This window comes from Danio aesculapii, chromosome 11 (assembly GCF_903798145.1).
Source record: "Danio aesculapii chromosome 11, fDanAes4.1, whole genome shotgun sequence".
NCBI classification, from domain to species: domain Eukaryota; kingdom Metazoa; phylum Chordata; class Actinopteri; order Cypriniformes; family Danionidae; genus Danio; species Danio aesculapii.
Window position 1 is genome coordinate 23,196,180 of NC_079445.1, and position 22,169 is coordinate 23,218,348.

General features: G+C 35.6%; 1 protein-coding gene across 5 annotated transcripts in view; it reads right to left on the minus strand.

The window, feature by feature from the left end:
- The window catches only part of atp2b4 (ATPase plasma membrane Ca2+ transporting 4), a 146,719-nt gene that overhangs the window by 22,035 nt on the left and 102,515 nt on the right, over positions 1–22,169 (minus strand). For all 5 annotated transcript variants that reach the window (XM_056467843.1, XM_056467842.1, XM_056467840.1 and 2 more), the window contains 8 exons: positions 20,534–20,713; positions 20,366–20,453; positions 17,686–17,792; positions 16,628–16,819; positions 14,323–14,536; positions 11,450–11,661; positions 8,492–8,599; positions 4,925–5,107 (listed from right to left, as the gene is read on the minus strand). In XM_056467843.1, the coding sequence (XP_056323818.1) occupies positions 4,925–5,107; positions 8,492–8,599; positions 11,450–11,661; positions 14,323–14,536; positions 16,628–16,819; positions 17,686–17,792; positions 20,366–20,453; positions 20,534–20,713 (1,284 nt within the window). The remainder of the gene's footprint in view (positions 1–4,924; positions 5,108–8,491; positions 8,600–11,449; positions 11,662–14,322; positions 14,537–16,627; positions 16,820–17,685; positions 17,793–20,365; positions 20,454–20,533; positions 20,714–22,169) is intronic.

Consider the following 22,169-nt stretch of genomic DNA (forward strand, 5'->3'; position numbering starts at 1 on the left):
TTCTGACATCATTAACCAGAAATTACCTCTAAATGGCTGCGCTTGTATTTGTAAACATAGAAGGGGTCGGGCTTATGATGATGGTTTTACTTTTACTTAAAGGTGCTGTGTGTAGGTTTGACACCCAGTGGTTGAACTACGTATTGCACTCCTGGATCAAAACAAATGCAAGCGCAGGTTGCCGTTGCCAGATTAAGGACACGAGCGATTTAAACAGTGTTCTAAATAAAAGCAACCGCACCCGATAGAAGGAATATTTTCCATATTAAAAGGAGTTTTTGTCCTAACCAAACCCTAGAATTGATATATTAGAAACGGCTTTTATTTCTCTCAGGTGAACAACAGAAAACTACAGTATAACATTGATCACCTCAGGTAAACCTCATGTGCTTTAATCAATGTTAAATGCTAACAATGTGAGTTTGAATGCCATTTTACATGACATTTATTGCCATTTACTGAAATCAGAAGCAGAGAGTTTATCTCAGATCTTAAATACTAAATAAACCATTTGAAACTGAACTTTAGAACTAAACACATTTGAGTGATTCAGCATCTACATTTAATAATGTTAAAGGGGGTTAATATATATTAAATCGATTATAAATCGAAACATAGCTTGAGTGAGTGTATATTCTGTGCTTCTGAATGGCTGTATTTAAATTTTTGTCGTATTTCATCTGGTGCAAACAGCCGAACTGCTTATCATTGCGTATCACGTAACCTGCTCACCTAATGTTTACACTGGTAATAGTTATATAATTTGCTAATTAATAATCTCATTGGGAACTCTGAATCTGTATCATTTCAGAGTCTGCTACTGTCCACCGGAGGTTGCATTTCAGTCACAGGCGCATGCTTTCAGAGCCTTTCTGAATGAATGAATGAATGCAACCCGAGGTGCTGAAATATAATAGACTAAACTGGCATTGGACAGGTTACAATTATCAAAACGAAGACAGCGTTCCGGCACGCACAAGTGAAAGCAGAATTTATGACTTTAGCATTGTTTTGTTTTTTTGGATAAATAAGAATGTTCACTTGGCATATTTCTTAAATATCTGCTAACATCTTACGGTATTTTAATGCTTTAGAAGAGTCAAAAACTTACATACAGCACCTTTAAAGCTTTAGCATTCATGCAGCTGCTTTTGTCCCAGAGACATCCAAAGGCAGAATCACAAACCGCAGCTAAATGTTTACACATTCACTACATTACAAACTCTGTGGGTGGATGAGTATTGTGAAAAACTTTGATAAAAACATATCATGGAAGACTTTCGCATGTTGAGAGTACATAATATGCGTGTGTGCTGGCATTCTGATTGGCTGGAGTAGACGTCTCACGTCAGCGTGTTCTAAACGTGAACGCGCTCTTTCCAGCAATTTTCCTTCTGTGTTCACACAGAGCAGCATTCCGGCAAATTACCAGTAATGTTACAACTTCTCTTTAAGTAAAATTGCCAGAACAAATTTACAGGTATTTTCAAAATGGGCCTTTTCAAACATGATCCCTTTGCAGAAAATTGCTGGTAATTTTCCGAAAAGGTCTGTAAGTGTGAAAGGGGCCAATGACCTTGCATGCATATCAGCATGTCAAAGAAGACTCCCAAAACCAAAATATGACCTTTTATGATCCATAATATAGGCACTTTAATTAAAATTTTTAGATGAATCACTCATAAAATTGATTTTTGCAAAAATTCATTGCTCCATCACTCCGATACATTAATTCCTAAAACCCTAGTGACAAGATGAGAGCTGCAACAAAGAATGAGGGGGGAAAAACAAGAAAAAGGTGAAGGCTGAGATTGTCCCTTTATCTCAGCATGAATTCCCTGGACCTGGCAAATTATACATCCCTTAAAGACCCAAAATGAAAACAAAGCTAAAACGAATTTGCTGTGCGAAGGGAAGCAAATCTAGAAGGATAAATCTCTGTCTGTGGAACACACTGACAATCTTTAGTGGGTGGTTTACCATAGTGATTCGTATAGAATATTCTTAATAGGCAAAGAACGCCCTCTCAGAATGATCGCCCACCAACACACAGACACTCCTGGAGGATCCAGATAAATACATCTGTGAACCCTCTCACTGAATCCACTCATTGTTCACAAGCAGCAACACTGTGTCATGTATAAAGCCAATGGAAAGTGAAAGGAGGTCCTCCCACACGGCCTCCATCAGCAGAACGAAAAAAAAAAAGTCTATCCCCTGTCATTTACTTCATCTTCTGATGAAAGCGGCTGAATGTTGCATTTCCAGAGACATGTTGAAAAGGATTTGTAAGCACAGTCCCCAGATATCTGCAGGCAGGCTGTGCATATGAGCTGCCCCACTGGCATTTCATGAGTGTCATCTCCAGGGCGCATGCTGCTTTTCAACCTGGGCCACCAAAGCAGCTCATGAGTCTCTGCTGAGCCTTAAGAGATTTGCTTTTCCACAAATGAACCCATGGAGATGCTTGAAGGCCACTAGGGCGAAGTCTACATAAAAAAACAGCTACTGGCTATCCAGAATAATCACTAATAAAGCCATTCTCAGCAACATGCATGCTGTCTGATGACAAAATTAATTTAATTTGCCACCCCAAACAAAAACAAACAATAAAAGAATGTTTTGATTATGACACTGGCTAAAGGAGATTGAATTAATTATGATCCATAATGATCCATTAACTAATAAACGCAACTTTACAAATCGCTCATTTTATGTAAAATGTACTTAATTAATTTTACTATTTACAAATATAGAGATAACAGTGAAATAAATTTGCTATAATATAATATATTATAATATAATATAATATAATATAATATAATATAATATAATATAATATAATATAATATAATATAATATAATATAATATAGTATAACATGATAAAACATAACATAAAATAATATAATATAATATAATATAATATAATATAATATAATATAATATAATATAATATAATATAATATAATATAATATAATATAAAATAATATAATATAAAATAACATAATATAATATAATATAACATAATAAAATAAAATAAAATAAAATAAAATATAATATAATATTGCATAATATAATATTGCATAATATAATATAATATAATATAATATAATATAATATAATATAATATAATATAATATAATATAATAAAAAAAAGATACAATACATAAAATCATTTACAACCTTTAAAAACAATAGAAATTAGGACATCAATGGTTAAAAATACTGAAGAAATAAGTTTTAAAGAACTGCATCAAAATAGATTATCAACACCACATAACCACATGTATTTGAACAGTTGTTTTACATAAATACAATAGAAGATTGTACTCACTGCCAGTTTTAGGGGTAATGCATTATACGTAACACATTTGACATACATTTACATTTAGTCATTTAGCAGACGCTTTTATCGACATAATAATATTACTTTTCTAAAGTAACAAGTAAGGCATTACTTTTAAAAATAAGTAATATTATTTGAGTTACTTTTAGAAAAATGTAACGCGAGTTTTTTTACCTTGCTTAATTGGCTTTCTAAAAAATATATTGCGGAATAAAAATTACCTTAGTCAGGTTGAATCACACACTCAATGAGAGGGCGTGCTACGAGGGAACTGTCGGCTCGCACTCCTCATCCACATCATCAATCAAAACAAATTTCACCACAGATGAGTCAGTGTACTGTTCTAGTAACTGAATAACTGAATGGGGGGTATGCAGCATGTTAAAAAGTAATTATTAAAGTTCTTAGCCTACTGAAGACGCAACCATTTTATGCAGACTCAGTTCAACATGGTGAACAGGTTTGATCAGTAAAATATGGTTGAAACGATTTATTTGGGAATCGCCTGTCATCACTACAGACAATCAGAAACAGAAACAATAACAGGCAGGAGACTTACATTTTAGCAATGGATTTCTGTTATTTTCACCTCATCGAAGAAAAGAAGTGGAGTGTCGTTAAGTGTAGAATATGTGCAAGTAAAATTTTTTACAACTGCAAGAAACACAACATCGAATACCTCCAGCTAAACAACAAATGATTCAGTTCACGATCTCCAGGTAAAACGATTAATTCGACAAAATTTTAAAAAAAGATTATTGCTTTTATTGTTCAGGAGATGCAGTCACTGTCTAATGTAACTGTAGAAGCGGCTATTCTTTTCTAATATACTGTAGTAAGGGTTTTTTTTTCTCTTTTGAGAAACGATTTACACATTTGTTCAGATCACGTGAAGCAATTTTTTCAATGTATGAAGCTCAAAGATTTATTTTGATTTGGGGATGTTTTTATCGTCTTAATGTTCATTTTGTTATTAAAAGTTTTAAAGGTTTAAAAACTGTTTTTTTCCTTAATATAAACTATTTCATGCGTGTAGCCTACTCTAAAAATGCTTTATTGCTTTATTTTTATCTCAATGCCCATTGAATTTACTTAACTAATAACATAAAACGTACAAAAGTAGCAAACACATTACATTACATGCTTTCATTAATTTGTATATACAACATGTATAGCTCTGGGCTCCAAGTTCTCAAAATATAATATTACCCTACATTTTTTAAAGGAAAATGAAGGTATAGACTATATAGGCGGTTGTTAATTGCAGAGCTTCTCTATAATAAGGTGAAAAAACACCTGCAAGTTCTGAAAGAGATCAACCCTCAACAAGGTATGGACAAGTAATGCAAGAGTAACTCAAAAGTAATATTGTGCATTACTTTACATAAAAAGTAGCTAGTAAAAGCAATTAGTTACTTTTTTTTGGGGGGGGGTAACTCCATTTTATAATGCATTACTTCCAAAAGTGACTTTCCCCAACACTGCTCACCGCTATCATATATTAACATTATATAAACACTCCCTTCTGAGACATTTGCTGGAAGAGACAGTAAAGAACCACAAAAGGTGAGCTTGCCTGAGTCTGGATGCGGTTGAGTCCTCTGAACCACAGGATCTGTCCTCTGCGCAGCTCCATCTCAGCGTGGTCAATTTCATCAGCACCTTCAATCAGCACCTCCTCTGCGATGTCTTCTTTGGGGATGCCGTGACCGGCCTCCTTCAGGAATTTGAGGCGATGTGTGGGGATAGCAGTGATCAACTGGGAGAATAAAGAGGGAGAAAAAAAAGGTCAAATGATGTTAACTGTAGCTCATAAAATAGTCATTAGCACAGTGTTTGGGATTATGAACAGCTTTCCGAGAACAGGATGCTTTAAATGTGGTGAACAAATGGAGATTCTATAAATCCTTATGGCATCTGACCGCAAAATGTTTGTATGTAATGCAAAAAGGGCGTTTAGTGTCTGTACGTTTTCTGTACAAACTACACAACATTATAATGACAAAACATTCCATTCATATTTAACTATTAACCAAAACTGAAAAGTATGTCATTATTTACTCACCCTTGAAACCTTTTGGTTTCTTTCTTCTGTTGAATACAAAAGATGACATTTTGAAGAAAGCTGGAAACCTGTAACCATTTAATTCCACATAGTAGCATTTGTTTTCCTACTATGGAAGTCAATAGTTACAGGTTTCCAGCTTTATTCAAATTATCTTGTTTATTGTTCAACAGAATAAAGAAACCCATAAAGTTTTGAAACCCACTTGAAGGTGATTAACTAGTGAGTAATTCAATTTTTGGGGGGTGAACTATCCCTTTAATTTAAACACTGTTCCTGTCTAGTTTTTAAAGAATGATGCAAAATTTGATGGGATTTGTTGACATGACCTTGCCTTCACTCTGTTTAATCAAAGTCAGATTAAGTCAGAGAAGCTATGAGTTGTGGTTTTGACACACTTCCAGCTGAAATGGCAGAGCAGCATTTTATTTTTTTTGCGGATGCCAGCTCCGGAACATCTAGTACAAATTCAAATAAATTAATGTAATAGATTTTAAATGTCAAACTAAAGAAAATGACCTTACATCAATAGAATGTTGAAAAAGGAATAATAACAGAGTAATACCAGATGTAGAAGTGAGCAATCTAAATATGATGAAAAGTAAATTCCTAATCATCATAAGAAATTAAAACAAATAATAAATATAGAGATTATGGGCTCTACCATACACCCGGTGCAATAAAGCGCAAGATGTGTTTGGCGTGATTTGTTGCTGCTTTCAGACCAGTGCAACCCTAATTTTTTACGTTTTGTGCCACATTGTTTTAATAGCAAATCTATTTGTGCCACTTTGTGGACTCATGGGTGTTCCGATCTAAAAAGGAGGTGTGTTTTGTTGGTGCGTTGCTATTTTGAGGAACTGAAATAGACCACGCCATTGACCAAATGAAACCTGGTCTAAATTCCAGCGCAGAGCACCTCCAATGCAGGTCCAAACGCTTACACATTGCTTAATACACACAGGATGTACAGCAATACACAAATATCTTTACATACGAGAAATGAAAGGATTAAAATGTGATAAAAATTATTCTTTTCTACATCAATAAAAAAACCACCACCTCCATGCTTTCATCACCTTGGGTCTTTTTTCAGTGTATTCATAACAGTTTGCATTTATATAATTTATTGAAGTCTTATTTATTATATGGATATTTATATTTGTTTTATTAAAAACAAGCTTAGATTTGTCCACCTGTCGGGTTTTTGAGATGTATGCATCACCATATGAGGCATAAGAATAGGACGCTTGTTTGAGTATAATTTTATGACCACACTTCATTATTATTGTTAATTTATTCATTTGCTGGAAATTAGAACTGAAATTAGAAATAGTTTTGAAATGAATCTTTGCATTTAAACAAAATTAAATATGTAGGCTAATGAATGTCTAGCGGAGTGCATACAACACTGTTTCCTTATCCACAAAAGTAAAGGAGTAAAAAGCAAAAGTAAAGAGAAAGTAAAGAGGTTGAATGAAGGAGGCTCGTTCTTCATCCTCGTACTGCAGATGGTCTGTTTAACTGTTTTCTCGCAAGTGAAGCATTTTTCCGCTTACAAAGTCTGCCATGTAAATAAGCAAATGCGCTATGGCGCGACGCAACTGATTCTTAAAGGGATTAAGAGATGAGACTCTAAGTGGTTTAATGCATGTTATGCTCAAAACACACCCATAACTCAAAAAGAGAATAAGCACAACCCTGTTAGACCATGCGCCAGGGTGCAAAGCGTATTTTTGCCCACCTTAAAATAGCAAAAGTGGATTCGGACAAGCCCTTAATGCTTTTGCGCTATGCGTTTCAAACTTTGCGCCTAGATTGTTAAAATAGTGCCCTATAACATCACCAATTTCACATACCAAAACCCCAATAAGCGTATTAAAATGATTTCTGAATGATCGTGTGACACTGAAGAGTGCCACCACAGAAATAAAGCCAGTTTTAAAATTAAATTAAAATACCAAACCATTATTTCAAATTGCAATAACGTTTCACAAAATTACTTCAAATTCCTGCTGTTAGTTAACTGTTTTTGTAATACGGTTATACAAACGTGGGCGTTTTATTAGTTGAATTCTTATAAATGTGTCATTTTTCTCTGTCACTCTGACTGAGATCTTTATTTTTGTTACAGATGAATGCTGTGGATTTATACATTATGTCTGTATACATTTCCCCCAGCATGGTTTAAATGTAGATCAAATCCATTTAACAGCAATTTGCCTGCAGTGACATGCTTCTTTAAACAGAAGCTTCACAGCAATTTACCATCTTAAAATTCCTAAAACTACTATCATTTCAACACAAATGCCCAAACACAATGTTGTCACTCTCCACCACTACTCACAGCTCTAAAATGATCAGTTTCTACTGTGAAATCCCCTCTATAAGTGCTGCTGTTTAAAATGGGGCATCAGTGAAACAACTCAACACATAGGAGACAGAATGCATGCCACTTCACCTTCATGTTCAAGTTGCGAGCATCTGATTGGTGAGGCCAAAAATTCTCACATGCACAAACAGCAGCTGAGAAAGCCAGTAAGAAGTGGCTTATGCGTGATGCAAGTGCCTGTACAAGCAGACGGCTTGCAGCTCTCAAGGCTTTATCCATACTTGATAACTTCCCTGGCCTTTTAACGACCCAAGAAGGTGCAGACAAGAGTTCTGCATGTACCGCAAGCATGAATATACAGAGGCAGAGCAGGCTTCCGGGTTGAAAATGAAGCTCCTTGTATTTCTGAGTTGAACTTTGAGATGGCGGCGAGCGCTCTCTGGAATTGTGCAGTAAGTTGCCGTCTGCCAGCCTCCCTCGTTCCCTCCCACAGGTTTGAAATGGCACACAGCTTCACCTCCCCCTCCCCTGCCCTCCCAGTGGGATTGAAGAGAGAACTAAAGATGTTCCACATCACCCACGCGTGTGCATTCTGCTGTGATGTTTTTATTATTCCACCACTGTGCTCTCTCTTTCTCACTTTGTCATCTGTAAATGTGCTAGTCTAACAGGCTAGTTTGAGTTCTGCTCTATTTTCTCTCTCAACAGAGGTTGTTGATAAGCATACTGTGAGGATTCTGTCTTACCTGGCCCCAGAGCAGCTCGCCGACCCCTATGAAGATGCACCACAGCCACTGGTCGATGGTGAGGGCAGTGCAGGAGAACGGCTTCCCTCCAAACTGCACAATGATAATCTGTAACAAGGCGTATTGCATTAGTCCAGCGATATTGTAGTAAAGCAATAAGCCACCAGAGGCCGAGTTAAAGCCTTTTCAGCACAGTTAAGAGGTTAGGATTGCTTTAAACCTCTGATGTGGTGGTGAAAATTGCTATATAGCCTCAGGTAGCATATTGTTTTTATAATACACCAACATGACAATACAGCAACATATTAAAGAATAAATAAACATGACTTAAAAAAGAATGCATTTGGAGACAATGGACTCTTTTCACAAGACTGTTAAGACATGTTTAATGGTCAGTAGCATCTTAAATCCTAACATATACTCAGGAGATGTGTGGCTTTGGACCCATTACTTATATATATATTTGTTTATGAAATAATAAAATGTTTAGTGCAGTGCATTCTTTTACATTGCTTAAGCATCTATAACTTTTTAAACTTTGGGCATTATAAACTCTAGATGATGGATAATGAAGCCCAAAGTGTTTTCTTTCCAAAAATACATTAACTGTGAACGTAGACCAAATTATTCAGCAACTGTAACTGTTTTAGTTTGAGAAGGTCATTCTTGAGAAAGTGCCTCTGACGGTGAGGGAAAGAAGGACATCGATCTAGTCTCTTTTTACAGAAATCTTATTTTCCGTACTATCTTCATCAAATTTGAAATATAAACTGATAAGACACTTGGCTTTCAAGATATATTTTGTCTAGGTGGTAACATTTTATTTTGATGGTCCATTTGAGTATTTGTAGACTGACTGTCTGCTTAATATCTGTTGATACTGCTCCTTCAACAGACATTTAACTGACTATAAGAAACTTTGCAAGTACATATCAGCTTACACTAACTCTAACCTCAACCTAAAAGTCTACTTATAATCTATTGAGAATTAGTTGACATGTAGATGCAATGTAACTCAAATTCAACAAACGGAGCATCAAAATAATGTGTGACCGTCTAGGACTTTACATTAATTTTTTCCTGTGTTTGTTTATGGAAAAATAAATATTGAACACAAATATGATTGAACTTCATAATCTATAAGTTTTTAAAATATTTTTCAGCATGAAAATTTCTACAGTAAAGATCACAGTAAAGGTCAAAGTGTTTTCTTTCCAATGATACCTATTTTTTGTTTGTAGCTCACTGGGGTCAAGAACTGTTACTATTTAAACTTAGGTAGGTGTAAATTCCCAAAAGTGAGTGCTGGCTAACAGGTTAAAGTATTTAATATTTAGAATTTTTTTTTAAATGTATGTATGGTCTCTTTGCATTAAACTACATAAAAATAAAAATGACTGCCTATGCGAGGTGTTTTTAACGCAGTGTCTATGTGTCTATTCTCTCTACTGGCTGCTCTAGGGTATATGTCACTTTTTCCAATTTTATATGGTTCCTTTTACAGAATCGATGCTGTAATATAATTAAAATATAATCAGTTAAATAGCCTTCAGCAATCATTTAGGTTGTTCAAGCATAAAACGAGTTGAAAATCTATTTACAAGTCCGTGCTATCAGGATCAGCAGGCGAGCGCAGAAACTCCATTGAAAAAACTGGCAAACATGCTGATTTTGTAACTGCATACAGTTCACCAGAAGCGCTTGACCCAGGTTGCTAAAAATGAACAGTCCTTCCGCATACTTCTGCAAATACCCTATTATCAGTCTCACACGATTCTTTTTCTGAAAGTTTTGATAAAATTTTATTTTGTTATTTCAGCAAATAGGTAAAAATTATTTGTTATACTCTCCCATTCACTGCGCTCTAAATTTACCCAAATATGACGACTTATGGCAACAGAGAAACCCAGAAATGTAAAAAGGTCCATAACGATCATTAAAATATTACCCTATGTAAAATTCAACTTGAGTGAAAATTTTTACACCCATCAGTGGGATGCAGATGTGTGGGTTCTGGTAAATATGGCTTACAAGGCCACAAAATTGTATAGTGACATGGTTATGACTTAACCATGTTACTATTATGTTATCGGTGTACTATTATGGTAATTCAAAGCACTTAAAAATTATACTTAACAGGGTCCTTTGACATGCAAAATTTGCCACAGGATTCCTGTGAGGGTTGGGATTTCAAGGTAGGGATATGGTAAGGCAATATAATAGGTGCTTCTACAGTATAAAATTGCATTACGCCTATGGAGAGTCCTCATAAACCACATATACAAGTGTGTGTGTCACCCAGTAATACATCAAAATGTGAAATGTAGCAGAAAAAATAAACAATCATAGCAAAATAGTTTGACCGTGTAACTGGCGGACTGCTTTTTCTTCAGATTGTGATGTTGCGGCACGTGTACAAGTTTGACATTAAAGATTTTCCTCATAGAAAAGCAATGGTTGAGTGGACAAAGAAGAATGATTTCTATTTCAAATTAGCTGCTGAGTTTATAAGTTGGTTGTTTAACACTAACCACTGATTTTATTTTGTTCATAAAACGCAGCATAACTGAAATATTATATATAATATTGATCTATTATTATTATTTATCTCTTACTTTTCTACTAGTGTAACATTAAAACATCAAAGCAATAAATAAATAAATAAATAAATATCTAACTAACTAAATAACTAACTAACTAACTGACTAACTAAATAAGGTAAGTACCACTCAAAAAGTTTGAGAAGCACTGCTTTTGCATTGCATTGTGTAATTCCTTCACTATTTGTGGAAAGCGAGTAGCTATAGCCAAGCAGCAATTTTGCCAATCAACACACAATTCAATCAATTTGCAATTGAAGAATTACACATAAAAACTTTACTTTTTAAAACAAAATTGAATGTGCCTTTTCCAATCAGATTTTAAAGCAAGTAGTACCCATTCTGTTTTATTTGTTACCTGCAGAGCAAATGTTCCCAGTACGACGCTGCAGAAAATGGGGTTCCGGTAGATTCCCTCAAACACATTCCTCTCTCCATGGATTTTGCGGGCATTGATTTCATTGAAGAGCTGCATCATTACGAAGACGTTGAAAATGATGGTGTAATGTTCGGATGGTTGGGCGTGGAGAAGGGCGCTGCGGCCGCTATCAATGTTAAAGAACTTCTCACCTACAAATACAACAAAGTAGTTTGTGAGATGTGAACGGTTCAAAATACATTCCAAAAAAGCATTTCAAGTCAGGAGAAGCGCTGATACGAATATTTAACAAATAAACGACTGTTAATTATACAAAACTGAGACAGAGCAAGTATTGAAACTCTGTTGAATGGAGTCTTCTGTGCAACTGTTCCATGACCCAAGGCCACCGTGAACTCGTGATAAACTTTTCTAATCATTTGGTAGCAGCACAACGTGGGAACACTCCCAGCGAACTCTCCTGAAGCACTGTTACATGCTTTAGGGCTTTAGGTAGTCTGTGATGTGATCTATCGCACTGCAGGGAACAAAGCCTTGTTTTAAAACTAGGATCAACAGATATGATGTCAATTACTGGCAGGTTTTCACTACAACACTTTGAATTGGGTTAGAGGCCTTTAGCTTTAGATCTTTAAAAAAATGAAAGCCTAACATGAACCAGAAAAAAAAGTTTGACATATACCATCTTTACTGCATTAGTGAAGTTATTTTTAAAAAGTTAAATATTAAAGGGGTGGTCCACTACGATATCATATTTTAAACTTTAGTTCATGTGTTATGTAGCTGTGTGAATATAAACAACATCTCTGAATGTAATACACTCAAAGTTCAGTGCAAAGTGAGCCTACAGCGAACAAAGGTTTTGGGACCACATGAAAATACATCTGGGTTAATGATGTCATAATCCCTTCAGCCGTGGCCTGAGGTGCTGTGATGTTAGAAAGCTAAAATGCTGCCCAAACGCTGCTAATTTCACAGAGCTTGTTCTGTATTTGGGTTTCCAAAGTACACGACACAAAGAGAGAAACGCCTACAATTTAATTTTAATTATGTTCCAGAGAAATATTAAAAAGATATAGCTCTAGCATTTGACAAAGGACAGCTTCCAGAATCTCTCCCATTTCCGTGCTGGATTTGGCTAAAAACTTCTCAAAGGAGGAGCAGTTCCAACAATAAGAGAAGAAGCTGTGGATTGTGAGCCACAACCTGTAAATATTTTAATTTGTTAAAATTGATCTATTATATGCACAGTTTATTACCCTTATTCTTCAATGCGGAAGTGCGCTCGTTTTTGCGATTGTTTTAGAACTTCCGATTCAGCTGCCAATGGGAGAAATGACTATGAATAATAAACGTCAGAAAACGGTTGAACTACTTACTCTACAAACAAGTATTTGCATGACAATACAGACAAAATAGAATAATATAATAAGAAAATATCAGTTTGCAACATCAAGCAGCAAAACGAGCTGTTTTTAACTTCTAAAAATGAATGGAAGTGAATGAGACCGGTAGTCTCATGCCAAAATGATTCAAATGGCTGTGCCCTCTCGTACGCGGAGAATAAGGTGAATAGCATTAACGGTATGCTGCAGCAAGGACGTAAACAACAGGAAATGCCGTTTGGCACCGTTAACAATTTAGCTACAAATTAATATTTATCAGTCAAACCACTGTAAACACCTACAACCTTCAGCAGCTGTGCAGTGTCTTTCTATGCGTCCTACATCTCAAATAACAAACTCGCAAAACATATGTGCAGATTATATTACTTACACATGCTTATAACCCCAATATATATAAAAAAAAACACTTGTCAGATTTTATCTTAGAGAGCAGGCGTGAGGTTTAGCTGTGTCCTCTTCATTTTCTATCTGTTTCAGGCTCAAACTGATACGGCTACACTGACTAACAGTTAGTCACTAACACTGTCTAACATTTACACAACTGCAAAGCATGTGCTAGTAGAGGCATGGCACTTCCTGGTGACATGGAGCTGATCTGCGAATCACAGCACATTATGTTAGCTGACCAATCAGAGCATCTTGAGGGCGGACTCATGTTTTCATGACGTTTTCATGTTAGTTAAGTAGCAGTATATAGTTAAACTAAGACATATGAAAAATAAAGTAATTTTTTTTTCAAATGAAGCATGAGCACACACTGCCTTACAACTCATAAACACAGCCAAGCCTTAAAATACACTCTGGACCACCCCTTTAATAAAAAAAAAAAATGAAAACATGGTTAAGAGTCTTTTTTAAGACAACGGATGCTAAAGCAAGTCTATAAATTGCCATTTTAAAATAAAATGTTAACATAAAAATCAATAAATCAATTTGTGCAAATGTGCATTTTATGTTTCTTTCAATAGACAAAATACAATCTTAGATTTGTGAGGTTTTAGATGATTTTAATATAAAACATCTTATACTGTAAAACAGTGTTTCCCAACCCTGTTCCTGAAGGCACACCAACAGTACACATTCTCAACCTCTCCCTAATCAAACACACCTGAATCAACTTATCATAACATCAGAAGAGACTCAAACACCTGAAGTTAATGGGTCAGAAAAGGGAGACACCCAAAATATGTACTGTTGGTGTGCCCCCAGGAACAGGGTTGGGAAACACTGCTGTAAAACATCCCATTGTTCTTATAGTTGCTTTGAATACTGCAAATATAAATACTAGTTGCCAAGCAACCATACATCTCAACAAACCATCAATTCCATCCGCAAAATGCAATTAACCAGAGCCTATTCCTGATATGCAAAGTTTCCACCAGTTCAATGCTAAACACATTTCACAAAATTTGCTTAAACATTATCATGAAAACAGGCGTCTCTTACCAGCGAATAGAAGAGTAAATGTGATAACAAGTTGGTAGACAGCATGACCCAAGATATTCTTCATCATAGTCCTGGAAATGAGTGGCTTGTCACGACCGTACGGTTTTCTCAGCAGGAGCGATTCTGTTGGGGGTTCTGTTGCCAGAGCCAAAGAAGCCAGTGTATCCATAATTAGATTTACCCACAACATCTGAACGGCTTTGAGTGGGGAGTCCTGCACACAAAACAAACCCATGCGTGACTCCATAGAAAGGACATTACTACAGTATTGTCATAGGTAATGTAATTAGACAGCGTCACAGAAAGACTGGCCGGCCCCATATTATCCAAGTCTGGCACCACCACTAAATGGCCACAGTGCAGTATGTATCACTAAATATGAAATACACAGACTTGAGTTCTTTTATTATGGAACATTATGTTTCCATCCAAAACTGCGCAAAACTGGAATATCGAATAAGAGACATGCGAATAAAGCAGCTTTCCATCCAATGAGTCAAAGAGAACAAACTCATCTCAGAAGACGATGCCGACAATCAATGAATGCATGGTGGCATTTGAAACCATGAGACGAAGAGCACAGAGGCTCCTGAAAGGTCTACAGGTAAATTAAATATTATAATAACTAATACTAAAATGGTTAAGGCATTTTAGAATGACCAAAACAACATTTCAGATATTTTACAGTGTGCTCAGCCTGCTGGTTTGTCCATTCACACACATTTTCATAGTCACATGTTCTCTTCACATGACCTTTTTTTTAATGCATATACTGGAATTTGTTAGTTTATGCGCATCTTTTCTTATCAATTTAAAAGTTTATCCCACTCACACAATAGATTTATTGCGCATTTTCAAAATTTATGCGCATCTTAACGTTCCATCAACCGATTTATTATGCGCATATCCAAAATGAGCATAAAAATAGGTGGATGGAAACATAGTTATTGTGGTGAATGATCTCAAACAATATTGTTTAACCAGCAAATACATTTTAATGTCAACAATGTCTTCTGTAGTGGCTATCCGCTTGTTAAGTGTGAAGTGGCTTCCGGGTCCAATCGCTCTATCAAACTGAATAAGTAGACTCATCAAACGGTAATAATAAACATTTACAAAGCGATGTAATACTTTCGAAAATCACAATCGCAATATATATATCCATGCCTAATATCCAATGGCCTGAAAACAATAAATTTTTTATTAATTGTAAAACTTTCGATATTTGTGATGCAGCAAGTCCAGAGACTGTCATGTACACCATGATTTTTATACAATTCACTTTAATGTGTGACAGGACTAAAAAGTGGCCATAAACAAATATTTTCTCAATTCAAATAAGTAGCGGTATTCCATATGTCACAGATACATCCCGACTTAACAAGCGGATTATTTTACAATAGCAAATAGCTAATATTTATAGATCATAAAAAGGGCATCTCAGGATTTAATACATAAAATGTTTGATCATTGCTTTGTTTTTTATTTATCTATCTTTTAACTTCTGATATTATTACATTACAAAACAGATTATTTCTCTAATCTAGGCGCCAGAAATACATTTATTTGCAGATATTTAAATGTATTTGCAATAATTTTATTGTATTTATAATTATTATTTTACTCTACTTCAATTGCTTTACATAAAACTATAAAAGAAAAATTTTAATTAAAAACAAAATTACAAAAACTTCAAGCTTCAACTGAAACAAAAAAAGAACATTCAATCACAAAAAACTATAATAGTGATACTAAAATAAATGAAAAATTTCATCAAGATAACACAATTATCATAATTATTTAATGTTAAAAGTCTGATGAAGGGCTTTGAAATATTCATCTTTATTTGATGTTTGATGTAATCTCAACCGAAACATGAAGAGGGGGTGGGACAGTGTAGCTCCTCCCCTTAAAAAAAAAAAACAGCCAATGGAGTTTAGTGCGAGAGGTTGAGCTCAAGTGCATCAATTGAAAAGTAAAAGAGAAGCGTCTTGAAGTGGGTGGGGCATGTCAGATACTAGAGAGCATTTGATTGGTGATTACTTGATGAGAACTGTAGTGTGAGGTGACCTGAAGAAATCCATTGCTCCATTTAGGTGGAAGTGACAAACTACAAGCTGTACATGTTTATATCAGTCTTACATCTTCTAAATGCACATTTTGGAGCACACTAGCTTATCGATATGTTAAAAACGAACAATACTGCTACTAACTACTATAAAACTTTATTGTAATTAACAATTTAACAGTCATTTTATTAGCACAAAAACCTCAATTCTGGGTACAAGAAAGAGGATGAACGCACCTGTGTGATGCAGGCCCCAGTGAAAGCAACAATTACAGCCACCACATTGACGGTCAGTTGAAACTGCAGGAACTTAGAGATACTATCGTAAACATTCCTGCCCCACATCACAGCCTTGACGATACTGGTGAAGTTGTCATCTGTTAGAATAATGTCAGAAGCCTCCTTTGCAACATCTGTGCCTGCGATTCCCTGTAAGACAAAAGCAAGCAGCTGTTTTCTTCAGAGTGCCTGCGTGAATATCAGAGCAGTTCACTTGATGAATAACTGGAGATGCATTCAGGAATCAGATGCATCCTGTTAGTATGGAAAAAAGTTAAAAGAAAGGTTAAAACCAAACACAACAGTGAGAGCTTTAATTAGTTTACTTGGCTTAGAATGTGTTTTATGTGAAGACATTTCAGCTGAATGAAGACCAAAGTGATAGCTATGTGGGTGCAAACAGCACAGCAAATTGATGAACCAATTTAAAGCGCATCTTTGACAGCTTCAGGGTATCTATTTCGGAAACTATTTACCATGCTTGCCCTCGTCATAACCTAACGTCCTTCAGTTAGCAGTCTAGCACAATCGCACCACCTACTGCTTTTAAAACATGTATAGAGTCTTGAAAGTCTCAAAAGTGCCTAAGTGCGTGAGAGAGAAATATCATGGCAAATATTTCCCGTCTTTAATTCAAGTGCATTTCTTGAAGCGCAAATTAATTATATCACTGCTTAGAGCCGAGGTCATCTGAGCAGTAAGAAGGGTCAGCCACTTATCAGTCACGCTGCGATGAAGCCCCGAGGCAGAGCAAGAGATACTGGGCAGGGATTAGGACGCAACCTCTGCGGTTATTAAAGCGATCTTTGCTAGAGTGTAACATTTGCTGCCAAACTCTCATCGAACGAGCCAAACACTCACCCGGCGAAGAGCTAACAAAACAGGTCATTTTAATAGCAAAACAAAGTGACCTGTGAATGACATGCTCGTACAAAAACAACAATGGTACAATGTTGCAGATATGCACGCATAAACAACACACACACACACATAAAGAGACAAAAATAAAGGATTACCATAGCAAAGCCAACATCAGCTTTTTTGAGAGCAGGACCATCGTTAGTGCCGTCTCCAGTCACAGCGACCACCTGTCTGGTTTCTCCAACTGTGCTGTCAATGATGCCTAAAAGACAACAACACAGGAACTGCCTAAGGATAAACCTATAAATAACACGCACATGCATACACACACATACCATACAGTATACCAGGGTTTCTGCAGGTTTTAATAAAGCAAGTTGAAGACCCATTAGGACCTACAGGGTTAAATGCTAAGGATTTTATTTCTAATTGAAAATATTTTACCTGCTCCATCACAAAAGTTTATATTAGTTCATTCTTAGCCACATGCTTTAAATAATGTGTCAAAATGAGCAAACTCAAGCTGCATACATATACATAGGGCTGGGCGATATTACAAAAGTTGCATGTTTTATATCATTCGATATCGATAATTATTGAATATTTTTAACAATACATTAAGGAATATTAGGATTTTTTTAAACCACTTTATTTTAATTTACCAACATTACTAAAGCAAATAGTTTTAATAGTCAAAAACTAAAATATTTAAACTAAATATCTGATCTCTTAAACAAACATAAGTGTTAAAAAGACTCTTAAAATTGATAAATAAAATGTTACAAAGTGTGTGCAATGGTAAATCAACATCTGTAAGGTGTCAATAATACAGTAAACCTCAAACTCTGTAAACAACACAAATTATGATAACCTGATCTGAGCTTTCAAGTAACGCAACCAACCATCATTATTCAAATACATACTGCAACATCACAATTTGTGAAGTTGCATGACTACATTACCCCCTATGCTAAACTCTTTCAGATGGGGAGCTAGTGGCTGGGACGCACAAGAAAAGAAACCAAAAAGCCACTCTAGCGACATCTCCTCACTGCTGCTATACAGCACTCATTTTCGCATGTGTTGTTATTCTGATCTGAAGTCACAAGCGCGTGTGTGTGGATTCCTTGACCATTTACAATTGACTTTGTGCTTGCGCTCTCCTGGCGTCTCTTGTAACTAGATGATCAATCATTTTCTCAGAGGATGACAAACAGACAAGTCATTGCTGCAGCTCTGATGCAAGTTTATGAAGAGAAGTAAAAACCGCTGCAGTGTTTGAATGCGCTGTGTTTGTCTGAAGTAATTAGTCCACCGTTATTACTGAAATGTGTATATTCCATACAAAGTGTGAAGCAAATTGGTTAGTTCTACTTGCATGAATTGCGGTGCGCTCGGGGCATTCAGAAAATTTTAGATGTTTTTTAACTAGGTGAGGCTGGAAAATGCACGTGGTTCATGTGCATGCCGCTTGCACAACATATGCACGTCACTCCCATATGCGCAAGTCACACATCTCCAATGGAAATGACAAACTCACACCCTAAGCTTATTGGCATTGCTTCAAAGGCGTGCGCTCAGCAGCCACATTTTAATAAAACTATAGTGCTTCATACCAAACAACATATTGAATCTTTTTTTTTATTGTTATTGACAATGGTGTTCGGTCAATAAATATTGATAGCGATTTTATCGCCCAGCCCTTAGTTGCAACATACAGTAACCTTTCTTTAAAAAAAACTATTGACAAGGTTTAAAAATCTACAATAAACCAAATGTACGCACATCTGTCCAGGTCATATATGGTTTATAGATGCACGGAGAACTTTAACATATCTTCCTTACAAAAGAATTTGTTTTAAACTATACTGCGTAATAGAGCTATAATAGAGTTTTGTGGAAGATTTTACTGAGATAGATTGATGGTGAATGGGTGGATATTGGCCCATTTAGGTAGCTTTACATGGACACAGGAAAATTAAGACTTGTTTAAAATTATTTAGGACCTACAAGACAATATTTAAGAGAAATTTAAGTTTTACTTAATGTCTTAAATTTCAAAAACAAATATTAGTTTTTAAGACTTAAGACCCAGTGAACACCCAGCACACACGCACGCACGCACGCACACACACACACACACATCTACACACAAACACACAGCATTGGCTGATAACAATGGGAGAATATTTAAGCTGATATTTTAAAATGTGTACCAATGAAAAGTACTGAAAATATTGATTTAAAAGAAGTCTCCTATAGTCTCATTTGTCTCCTATTTAATCAGGAAAAAATGTGTTTCTGTGATGGTACAGTAAAGCCATTACAACAAAAAAATAAGATAATGACAATGATGTTAAGTACAACAATAATATTAATAACGAACACAATTAAAAATGACAACAATATATTTGGCATGGATGGTTTATATTATTTAAAAGTGACAGTCAAGACATTATTAATGCAAGAAAAATATCTAGATTTCCAATACACGTTTTCTAACAATTGATAACTAAACACCAAACTTTGACACTGGAGAATAAAGTAATTAGCTGCTAAATATTTGTAAAACTTTCTAATATTTATTTTTGTACAAATTGATGCAGCCTTGGTAATCAAAAAATTAAAAACCTCAACTACTTCAAACACTTAACAGGTAGATATAACAAATGAGTTATCTCTTTTTATCTTTTAGTTATCTCTTACAGTTATAAATCTTATCTTATATAGTTATATAAATGATAACACTATAAAGCAGCATAATGAGGTGTGTAAGCATTAGAACTAACAGTGAAGTTAAATCTAGTCTAACTCTAAAACAAAAACAAATCTCACCTTTTACCAGAGTGTGTTTGTCTGTTGGGGACGAACGAGCCAGAACACGCAATTTGGGCCAAACTTTATCAAGACGTTCTTGTTCAACCTAAAAATAAAGACAACACTGAAATAAGCACTTTACATGGCATCTTAGCTCTCTGTACAGAAAGTACAGTCATTTTTTACCTCTCCTTTGTCATTGCGAATCTGCTGGTTGAAGTCTTTGCCCTCCAGGCACAGGAAGTCCTCTCCAGGCTGCAGGATTCCACATTTGGTGGCGATGGCGCGGGCTGTGTTAATGTTGTCTCCGGTGACCATACGGACCGTGATGCCTGCTCGCTGACATTTAGAGATAGCCTCTGGAACCTGCACACCGGGGAAATAGCAGAACCATTATTTGGCAATGTATAAAGCATGTTAGCCAGACTAAAATCCACTGCCATGTCCTTATCCATTTAGACACTCCAGTGTTGAATGCGGTGATAAACGGATTTGGCAACAAAAAATAAATGTTAAAATAAGAAATGCAGATCATTGCAAAATGTATCTGCATGGGCTTGGACCAAGCTATGCTAGTCCATCCATACCAGAGGATTTAGCAATTATTTGTGAAACTAGAGGGAAAAAAATAACTATTAGACTCAATTGACAGTGACAAGGGCAGTAACTACAAAATATTGGAACATGGAACATTTTATTAGTGTAAATTTCACATATTAGACCATTAGAATGCTTTAAATGTTCAATTATAGGAGGCACACAATGTTGTATTAGAATCACTTTGAGGTTTGTAAATACATCTTATAGCAATTTATTGCACTTAATTTATTTTACAAGACAGTAGGTTAAAGGGATAATTCTCCCAAAAACAAAAACGGCCTCATCATTTACCCTCCCTTATATGGTTTTAAATCTTTATGATTTTCTTTCTTTATTATTTTGAAGAATGCTGGTTGCTGGGACCCATCGACCTCCATAGATAAAAAAAGACGATAGAATCAATTGCTATGTCCGAAATCGCATACTTCCATACTATATAGTATGTTAAAAACAGTAAGTGAGCAGAGTAGTTTTTCTGAATTAATAGAATTGAAAAACAGCATGCAAAGAGTACCCAGATGACCAACTACTTCAGACGAGATTCTGAAATGCCATAATTCTGAACACTGTCATAAATGAGGTTGGTGTCGTGATCTTGTTCCTTTCGAGTGCACATACACATTAGCTTGGGCATCTTGAAAAAAGACAGATTTTGTTTGATTCGAACGTTTAGAAACGAAACTTATGCGACAGCTGTTGCTTAATTTTATTGGTGGTTCCAAATATGTCGTGTAATCGTAAGCTTGGCAAACAGTTTTGGAAAATGAGCCGCCCGAGTGAAACAACTTGCCTTAAAGGGACTTTGGTCTGAGTTCCATTCATACTACTCGCATCCAAACTATATAGAACATATTTTTCTAAAGGTCGAGTTATACATTCAAATTCATATGTAGTACATACTGAGCAGTAGGCGATTTCGGACACAAGCAACCAGCATTTCAAAATATCTTTTTATTCAACAGAAGAAATAAACTTAAATAGGTATTTTAAGGAAGTGAACTGTTAGTAATTGATGACAACTGAATTTTTTGGGCGAACTATGCCTTCAAAGTCCCCAAGAACCGGAAGCTGCAGCAACTTTTATTTATTTATTTTTTCGTATTGTGATGCAGTTCCTAGAGAAAGGGATTATAAAATGACACAATTGTGGGCGTGGCTTGGTTTTTCTACTGCGAGCTGAATGGATGTAGTAAAGTAGGCATTTCATTCAGAAAGATTGGGA